Genomic DNA, 10,030 nt, shown 5'->3' on the forward strand with positions numbered 1-10,030 from the left:
TTTTTATTGGTTTTGTTTACATGGAAATGATTTAATGCAGCATCCCAACGCTCCTTACAACCTCATTCCTAACTCTTAAGTTTTCTCTCTGCAGGGGGTCGATCATGCCCATAAGCAGCCGGAGCGTGCTGAACCACAACCAGCCGGTCGGGGGTCCGACGGGGCAGACGGGCGGGATAGGAGGGGGAGGAGGAGAGAGAGGAGGCGGCGGAGGGAGGAGCGGCACCATGGGGAGTCCCAGCCGGTCGTCTCCGAGCATCATCGGCATGCCCAAACAGCAGCAGGCGCGGCAGCCGTTCTCTTTTAACAGGTCACTAGAAAATCGAATTCATTTCAATTTAAGGGCTGCTGTTCTAAAACTCTCCACGTGTTAATGTTCTGATTCTATTGTGCTCCATAAACAAGATGTTACAGACAAGCTAAGCTAAAGGCAGAATTTAGAACAGCTGTTCAGATTCATCTACTCATAAATTAAAACTAATAATTAAATTCAGCATTTATTGAACTGCTGAATATCGAGACTCTGAGTAACAACTTATTTTTATATATGCTATAATAATAAAAAAAGTAGAAATCAATGCATTTAATACTCAAATCAGTAACTGAATGTATAAATAAATATTTAAATGTTCCAGTGATTAAATACAGGAATGAATATTCAAAGGTGAAATTCACAAATGAAAATTAATTTAATTGTTTCCAGCATATTTTAAACTGTCTCTGTGACCAACATTTGATTGGTTAGGGGCCGTCTTAGCCCCGCCCACTGACACTCATCACTAACCATGAAATAGTGGAATAAATATATGAGCTTCCTGACCTTCAACGTGATGAAGAATGTCTCCTCCCTCCTGGACCTGAAACATCTGATCCCACTGGTTTAATATGATGAATGGATTCATTAATTGATCCATTCAAGTAACTTTTAACAAATAAGTGAATGTATGAAATTTGGCTGTTCAGAGTTTGTGGTTGATCCTAAAAATCTGTCTAACTCAGGGTATCCAAAGTGCGGCCCAGGGGCCATTTGCGGTCCCCAACTGCAATACAAGGCCCAAATGTGGCCCGGCAACACAAGTGGTTGATGCAGATGGAGACTTTTTGTTTTCATTTAATACAAAATGATTAAAATCTTCTCACCATGAAAAAGCTTAGGTAAAACAAAGTTTAATCAAGCCTTTTGCTTTCTGTTTACCTTGATGGTAAACAGGAGCACATCAGTGACTTTTTGCAATCAAATCTCCTTGTAATTCATTTATTAAACCTGGTTAAATACAGCGAGCAATTTTAAAGGAACAGAGGCCCAAATCCTGTTCTTATTGCTGAGAATAGACTCGGTTTGTTTTTGCTTTTTCCAATCAAGCCCAAAATAATTAGCAAACCGGACGCCTTTCTGATGATTTACATCTCCTTTCTGACCACGTTATTATATTACATGCTTTGTTTATTGTTGAGCAGGTAAAAAACCTGAATATAATTTTTGTGATTTTAGTTTTTACAAGAATTGTATTTTTTGGCCCACGTGACAAAACGTTTGGAGACCACTGATCTAACTGGTCTCCTTGATGTAATTTTAAACAGTTTAACACCTAAGATGCTGAAAACATGGTTCCTATTTTTAGTTAAACTGAAACATTTTTAAAATGCGCGCCTCCTTTTTTTAATGCTGTACAAATAAAACTGACATTGACTTTAACACTGAACAGGAATCCAGGCTTCAACATGAGCAACTCATTAACCAGCAACATCTTCAACGGCACAGGTAGAAAAAAAATCCTGACAGAACAGATTTCAGTTTTAGAAATAAAATCAAAATGTAAAATTTAACAGAAACCATCTTGATGTCCATTTCTTTGTCACGCTTCTTCCAGACGGCAGTGAGAATGTGACGGGGTTGGATCTGTCTGACTTCCCGGCGTTGGCTGACCGGAGCCGGAGAGATGGAAGTTCGAATCCCACCCCACAGCTCAACCCGCTGGCCGGTCGGGCGCCCTATGGTAACACACAGACTAAACAAAACGCCCATACAAGCATGCAGCTTTACTGTTTTACTACTGAAGACAAAGAACGGATATTTTTAGTGTTTCCCTAAACTTTCTGAAATATGTCCAGATTTTACCTGCTAGGTCTTAAGCTACACAAAGTTACCTCCTAAATTTGCCCCTTTGTTTAGTTTTTGCTTCATCTTTCAGCAATTTTTAATAATGAGTCCCTTTCCACTTAATGTTAGACTGTTACAATGCAAAGATGTTGTTATATTATCAACTACTAGCTCATAGGAAAGTCAGTATTCAACAAGGTTTGGCTTGAAAACGGATTAGTTTATCCTGTAAAAAGTTGTTAAAATTTGGTGCCATGAGTGTAAAACCTCTGGACTCAGAGCATCTGGAAAGTATTCACATAATGTTTTCCACAGTTTATGATACAGCCTTAACCCAAAATGTATTTCATTACATTTGTTTGCTTAAAATTCTAAATACCGTTGCCCAAAATGACAAAATCAACTAAGCCTGTCTGAAAGTTTGCAGCCGTTAGTCTCAGATCTTCTTGGGTACGTCTCTGCATAGCTGCAGAACATGTGTTGTAGAGTATTTCCTCTTAAGCTCAGTCAGCATCTGCAGTAAGTTGAAGTCTTTCCAGATATGTTTAATTGGATTAAGGGACAGATTATGGCTGTCCCTAAATCCTGGTTCTGAAGCCTCTCCTTCGTTCTCTGGGATGTGTTCTTCATGTTGAAAGATGATTTGTCACTTTAGTCTTAGTTTCAGAGTGCTCCAGAGCAGATTTTCTGGAAGAATCTGCTAAAAGTATTAGATGGATTAACCCAGATCATCGTTTTTCTCCCTTTGACTCATGGTGCTCATCGATGTTCTAAAGAGCAATTTGTACATAAATTGAAGAATTTCTCCTGATAAAATTGTTGTGCATTTAATACTTACTGCTGTAATCTTGTTGATGCATTGTTTTTACATATAGTCATGGATCAGTTTCTTTTTATTCCCAGTTGGCATGGTAACCAAGCCATCCAGTGAACAGACGCAAGACTTTTCGATCCATAACGAAGACTTCCCAGCGCTCCCTGGGCCAAATTACCAAACAAAAGACCCCAGCAGCAACAACGACGACAAAACGGTCTGGAATCTGTTTCTCATCACTTTTTATTTGCTGTTTTTAATAAAGATCAATTCATTACGCTTCACCTGGGCTTCATTTTTCATCCATATCCTTTAAAAAACATCTGAGAGTGTCTGAGTTTTTTTTCTCTCTGCTTGTTCCCAGCAGAACCTGAACTCATCGGGAAAGACCTCCTCGAGTTCCGACGGTCCGAAGTTTCCCGGCGACAAGAGCTCTGCTCCGAGCAACAACAACCAGCAGAAGAAAGGGATTCAGGTGCTTCCCGATGGTAAGAAACTCTGTCATCCTGAATGAAATTCCTGGCTGGTTTATTTTTTAGGAATTAGGTTATTTAAAGAGATTTTGGTTTGCTCTTCAAAGACCTGAAGATGTTTGTGATCATAATTGAAGGGATTTATTTTTTTACTTCTCTCTTACTGAGCCACACATCAGGTTTGATCTCATCCTCTGTGGTCAGAGATGTTACCTCTCACAGTGTAAAGCACTGAAAACCCTAAAACCGCCCTTAACTGTCTTAGGCCGAGTAACCAATATTCCAATCGGCATGGTAACGGACCAGTTCGGAATGATCGGCTTGTTGACGTTCATCCGGGCGGCAGAGACGGATCCTGGCATGGTTCATCTGGCACTGGGCTCAGACCTCACCACGCTTGGCCTGAACCTCAACTCACCTGAGTAAGAGAAGCTCTGTCTCACACACACACACACACACACGATCATCTTTAAAGGAAATCTGTGAGGTTCTCTCTGTTGGGAAATGGATCTGCCTTTGTTACAGACTGACACAGGTTAAGCTTCTGTTTTAATTTGCTCAAATATTTACTGTACTCCTGGGCGCACCGCACTAGCTGACAGCTGAACAAGGTTTTTCCTTTTGCAGGCTTGAAAGCTACCATGATTTGCTTTAAAATGAGAAATATTAACATGTAAAATCTGACTTTTAATCCAGGAAGGACAGATTCTTCCAGGGACTTCAGTCAGAGAATGTGGTAATTCGTAAAAGTGACATTTAATTAAATCTAATGAAAACACAGAAAATAAAACAAATAAGAGCCAAGCATGACAAATCAAAAAATCATGAAATATTGCTGAAGGTCTCTGTTATAGACCAACCCAAATTCATGCAAAGGGGAAGAAAAAACATTTTCTAGATATTCTTTTTCTTTCCGCAAGACAAAATCGCATCTTAAAGAAATAACTGTTCTATCATTACCTTAAAAGAAAAGATGGTATAGACACAAACTAAGACCTTCCCAAACAGCAACCATGTTTTCTCAACATGGAATCTGTGATTTTAGATGCAAGGCAGCCATACTGGATTGTGAAGTTGGGCTTGTCATACTTTTCAGATTTTTATTTGTAACAAATTCACCACCTTTCACTTATAAGCACTACTTAGTGTTGATTTATCTCTAATTTGAGAGTGTAATCCACTGGAGACAACCACACACGCTTTGCCTCCTGTTATGGGTTTTATTTCATCAGCTGAACTGAGATGAAGGGAGAACTCGCTGCTGACAACAACATTTAACAGATGCAGAAACTAAATATTTGCTATGATTGAAACGTTGGGTCTGAAAATAAGTGTTACTTTCCACACGTGTTTTTCTGTCAGGAATCTGTATCCTAAGTTCGCATCTCCGTGGGCGTCGGCGCCTTGTCGGCCGCAGGACATCGGTGAGTTTCTGCGACACCAAACCTGTGATCATTGAAAATCTGCTCGACTTAAAGAATTTAAACACTGTATCAGTGTGAATAGAGACAAAGTTTATCCCTTTTTCTCCCCACACAGCATCTTAATGAAATGAATGAGTTGAGTTCTGATCTGATCTGTGTTTGCTGAGATAACCTGGTCCAGCTCTGTTAAGTTCTGCAGCCTCCTCAGGTTTCTGTGCTTTGTCTCTGCAGACTTTCACGTCCCCTCAGAGTACCTAACCAACATCCACATAAGGGACAAGGTACAAATCAAGAACGCCTCTTATTCATTATTTAAAACGAAGTTTGTGTCGTATAGACATCTGCTGTAAATGTTTCCTTTTAAACGCATCATAATCGGTTTCTTTGATGATATAACTTTCCTTTTCTGTACTATCCTCTTTGCAGTTAGCAGCCATCAAGTTGTCTCGGTACGGTGAAGATCTGCTGTTTTATCTCTACTACATGAACGGAGGAGACCTGCTACAACTTCTGGCTGCAGTAGAACTGTAAGGCTGACCCACAATGCTTTATTCTACAGCCTTTTAATGTAAACTGATCAATATGTTTGTGTTTCTGTGTCCAGTTTTAACCGGGACTGGAGGTACCATAAAGAGGAGCGAGTTTGGATAACGCGGGCCCCTGGAATGGAGCCTACGTTAAAGACCAACGCCTATGAAAGAGGGACCTACTACTTCTTTGATTGTCTCAACTGGAGGAAGGTGGCCAAGGTGAATCAGAATCAGAAAAGCTTTATTGCCAAGTACGTTTTTGGACATACAAGGAATTTGTTTTGGCGTAGTCGGTGCAATACAATACAAATTAAACAGTATAAACATATCTACAATATAATATCAATATATGTGCACAGTTTTAAGTGAGTGAGAGTAAATAAAGAGCGGTACAACAGTGCAGGTGATCATTGTGCAAGTAAAGCAGGAGTCCAAGCTGAGCGTTAATGTAACGCATAGAGTTGCAGGTTACAAGTGTCCTGTCAGCAAAAAAAGGGGGGGTGTGGGTGAAAGGGAGAGTGTCAGGGTGGTTTCTGGGCTTTGTTAACCAGGCTGGTGGCAGATGGGAAAAAACTGTTCTTGTGGCGTGAGGTTTTGGTCCAGATGGACCGCAGCCTCCGGCCAGAGGGGAGAGTCTCAAAGAGTCTGTGACCGGGGTGGGAGGGATCAGCCAGAATCTTCCCAGCCTGCTTCAGGGTCCTGGAGGTGTACAGTTCCTGGAGCGACAGTAGACTGCAGCCAATCCCCTTCTCAGCAGACCGAATGACACGCTGCAGCCTGCCCTGCTGCGAACAAACACGATAAGGAATTAAAATGTCTGCGGGAGGCTTCAGTACAGGCCTGGTCAAGTGTTCCTTAAGTACTGTGTTGGTATAACCACTGGTGCCCCATGAGTGCTCTTCAGTTACTTTATAAGTATCCCAGAAGTATTTCTTAAGTAACCTGTGTGTAGCTCATAGCTACCCTGTAAGCAACTCATAGGAACCAAAATGTTCCTTCTTGGTACCTCATGGATTCTCTGTAGAACCACTGTAGGTGCCCCATGAATGTTTTGAAGTTCCCTCTAGGTACCTCTTAATCACACCTTAGGTACTCTGTAGGTACCACATACCGTGACAGTACTTTTTAGGCTACTTTGTATATGCTGACATTGGTGTCCCAGAAATGTCCAAATGAATATCATGCAAGTTCTTTTGACAGACCCCATAATTATCTTCTAGGTACCTTGTAAGTATCCTATTAATATACCTTAAGTAACCTTTAAGTTCCTTGCAGGTATCCCATAAGTTACTTTGTAGGGACCTCATTATGTACCCTGTAGATACTTTGTAAGTTCCCTAGTATGTACTCTGTATATACCCTATACGTACTGTGTACATACATCTGGGTACTGTGTAAGGTACTTTTTATTTACCTCATTAGTAACCTTTATGTACTTTGTCAAAAACCTTCCAAGCACCCTGGGAGTACCCTGTAAGTGCATCGTACGTACCCCATGGGTACCTCCGAAATAACCTGGAAGTACTTTGTGGGTAACTCATAGGTACCTCTTAAGTACCCTGTAGGTATGTTTTAAATTCCCTCAGAGGTTCCTTTAAATTATTATGCAGGTACCCTGTAAGTACTAGGCTACATTATGTACAGGTCCTTCTCAAAATATTTGCATATTGTGATAAAGTTCATTATTTTCCATAATGTCATGATGAAAATTTAACATTCATATATTTTAGATTCATTGCACACTAACTGAAATATTTCAGGTCTTTTATTGTCTTAATACGGATGATTTTGGCAAACAGCTCATGAAAACCCAAAATTCCTATCTCACAAAATTAGCATATCATTAAAAGGGTCTCTAAACGAGCTATGAACCTAATCATCTGAATCAACGAGTTAACTCTAAACACCTGCAAAAGATTCCTGAGGCCTTTAAAACTCCCAGCCTGGTTCATCACTCAAAACCCCAATCATGGGTAAGACTGCCGACCTGACTGCTGTCCAGAAGGCCACTATTGACACCCTCAAGCAAGAGGGTAAGACACAGAAAGAAATTTCTGAACGAATAGGCTGTTCCCAGAGTGCTGTATCAAGGCACCTCAGTGGGAAGTCTGTGGGAAGGAAAAAGTGTGGCAGAAAACGCTGCACAACGAGAAGAGGTGACCGGACCCTGAGGAAGATTGTGGAGAAGGGCCAATTCCAGACCTTGGTGGACCTGCGGAAGCAGTGGACTGAGTCTGGAGTAGAAACATCCAGAACCACCGTGCACAGGCGTGTGCAGGAAATGGGCTACAGGTGCCGCATTCCCCAGGTCAAGCCACTTTTGAACCAGAAACAGCAGCAGAAGTGCCAGACCTGGGCTACAGAGAAGCAGCACTGGACTGTTGCTCAGTGGTCCAAAGTACTTTTTTCGGATGAAAGCAAATTCTGCATGTCATTCAGAAATCAAGGTGCCAGAGTCTGGAGGAAGACTGGGGAGAAGGAAATGCCAAAATGCCAGAAGTCCAGTGTCAAGTACCCACAGTCAGTGATGGTCTGGGGTGCCGTGTCAGCTGCTGGTGTTGGTCCACTGTGTTTTATCAAGGGCAGGGTCAATGCAGCTAGCTATCAGGAGATTTTGGAGCACTTCATGCTTCCATCTGCTGAAAAGCTTTATGGAGATGAAGATTTCATTTTTCAGCACGACCTGGCACCTGCTCACAGTGCCAAAACCACTGGTAAATGGTTTACTGACCATGGTATCACTGTGCTCAATTGGCCTGCCAACTCTCCTGACCTGAACCCCATAGAGAATCTGTGGGATATTGTGAAGAGAACGTTGAGAGACTCAAGACCCAACACTCTGGATGAGCTAAAGGCCGCTATCGAAGCATCCTGGGCCTCCATAAGACCTCAGCAGTGCCACAGGCTGATTGCCTCCATGCCACGCCGCATTGAAGCAGTCATTTCTGCAAAAGGATTCCCGACCAAGTATTGAGTGCATAACTGTACATGATTATTTGAAGGTTGACGTTTTTTGTATTAAAAACACTTTTCTTTTATTGGTTGGATGAAATATGCTAATTTTGAGAGATAGGAATTTTGGGTTTTCATGAGCTGTATGCCAAAATCATCCGTATTAAGACAATAAAAGACCTGAAATATTTCAGTTAGTGTGCAATGAATCTAAAATATATGAATGTTAAATTTTCATCATGATATTAAGGAAAATAATGAACTTTATCACAATATGCTAATATTTTGAGAAGGACCTGTATTTGAATCAGAAAATGTTGAAGGTCTAAATTTTGATGTCCTGCTGATTCATCAAAAGATTTCTGTCATGTTTAAAAATTACTTTCCACTCCTTTGGAAATTACCAGGAGAACTTCACATATTCACAGAATGGAGGGTTAATCCTTCTACAGTTTAGATGAACCCGAGTTTGTCTTTCATGACCTCTCCTTGTTTCTTTCAGTTTAATGTTTTAGAACCGTAAAGTGTTGTTTTTATCTCTTCATTAACAGAAACTCAGACTCATTGTAAAGGGAGTAATTCTCACTCCCACATCTACTTCCTTGTTTTCAGGAGTTTCATCTCGAATATGACAAACTAGAAGAGCGACCCCATGTTCCCTCCAATTTCAACTACAATCCTGCCCAGCAGGCCTTCTGATTGGCTCTCCCCTCTTCCTGACTGCCTGCCATTGGCCCTCCTGGCCCATCAGTCCCCATCCCCAACTCTGCACACTCAAATGAATCTGGCCCGTAAGGACTCAGGACGGTGCCCAAGTCTCTGACAGACTTTATCATTTTAACTTTTTCTCTTTTATGTTTGTCCTTTACCTCATTTTTGTTTTTATTTTATTCCCTCTTCTTCTCCATGAGTTGCTTTGGTCTGATGAGTGAAACCCAGACAGACAAGAGAGTTGTTAATAACTATCCAACTGGTCGACTGATTCCTCCTTGTTATCACTCAAACACTGACTGTTGTTTTCTAAAGAACCTTTTATGAAGAAACAGATTTTAACAGAGGAAACTGGGTTTAATCACCCATCAGGATGGATAATTATTTCACTCTGTGGTGCAGGAGAAGCTGAAAATATTTTACATTTTTACCAGAGTTACAGATCAGGATACACATCACCACACAGTGGGCAATCAGGAGACAAAATGCAATGTACATTGTAGCACTATTTCATAATAAAAGAGAAAAAATATTTATTTTTTCTGTTTTCTTGATGTTATTTAGTGAACACCACTTTAACTGGATCGGGTTCGGTTGGTTTCCTCACGCAGGTTCTAAGTTATATGCATCCTGTAGGGTAAAACTGGCTTTAACATTAAAATGAGAATTTATTTTCAACAAATCACAAGTGACAACTAAACAGAGAAAAAAATAGTTTTATTTTATAGCAGGTTTCAAACAAAAATAGGCATATGCATTTAAGTAAAGCTCATAAGTTCAGTTAAATAAAACTAAGAATGCTGATCATGAGGTAGTTTCTGATTTTTACTATTTTGGGGAGGAAATAACACTTTTAAATACATTTTAGAATTAAATAAAATTAAACACATTTCCGCCTGTTTTGTAAAGATTTGAAGGTCTTAGATTCTCATTTGGACAAAGTAATTACGTTGGAGGCATGTCAGTTTGCAATTAAATCTGCCTAAATCCAATCAGACAAATATATATAAGGTATAGAACTGACA

At 40.5% G+C, this 10,030-nt stretch overlaps 1 protein-coding gene across 2 annotated transcripts in view; it reads left to right on the forward strand.

Moving 5' to 3' along the window:
* Nucleotides 1-9,537, forward strand: part of LOC124883116 (CCR4-NOT transcription complex subunit 2-like) — a 33,001-nt gene extending 23,464 nt beyond the window's left edge. The window contains exons 7-17 of one of the 2 annotated variants that reach the window (XM_047390026.1): nucleotides 95-310; nucleotides 1,707-1,762; nucleotides 1,872-1,997; nucleotides 3,005-3,132; nucleotides 3,283-3,403; nucleotides 3,654-3,810; nucleotides 4,751-4,812; nucleotides 5,044-5,093; nucleotides 5,239-5,339; nucleotides 5,417-5,593; nucleotides 8,907-9,537. In XM_047390026.1, coding sequence (XP_047245982.1) covers nucleotides 95-310; nucleotides 1,707-1,762; nucleotides 1,872-1,997; nucleotides 3,005-3,132; nucleotides 3,283-3,403; nucleotides 3,654-3,810; nucleotides 4,751-4,812; nucleotides 5,044-5,093; nucleotides 5,239-5,339; nucleotides 5,417-5,593; nucleotides 8,907-8,934 — 1,222 coding nt within the window. In that variant the 3' untranslated portion in view covers nucleotides 8,935-9,537. The remainder of the gene's footprint in view (nucleotides 1-94; nucleotides 311-1,706; nucleotides 1,763-1,871; nucleotides 1,998-3,004; nucleotides 3,133-3,282; nucleotides 3,404-3,653; nucleotides 3,811-4,750; nucleotides 4,813-5,043; nucleotides 5,094-5,238; nucleotides 5,340-5,416; nucleotides 5,594-8,906) is intronic. The other variant, XM_047390025.1, reaches the window with a different exon arrangement.
* Nucleotides 9,538-10,030: the final 493 nt, after the last annotated feature.

Source organism: Girardinichthys multiradiatus, chromosome 17, assembly GCF_021462225.1.
Source record: "Girardinichthys multiradiatus isolate DD_20200921_A chromosome 17, DD_fGirMul_XY1, whole genome shotgun sequence".
Taxonomy (NCBI): Eukaryota; Metazoa; Chordata; class Actinopteri; order Cyprinodontiformes; family Goodeidae; genus Girardinichthys; species Girardinichthys multiradiatus.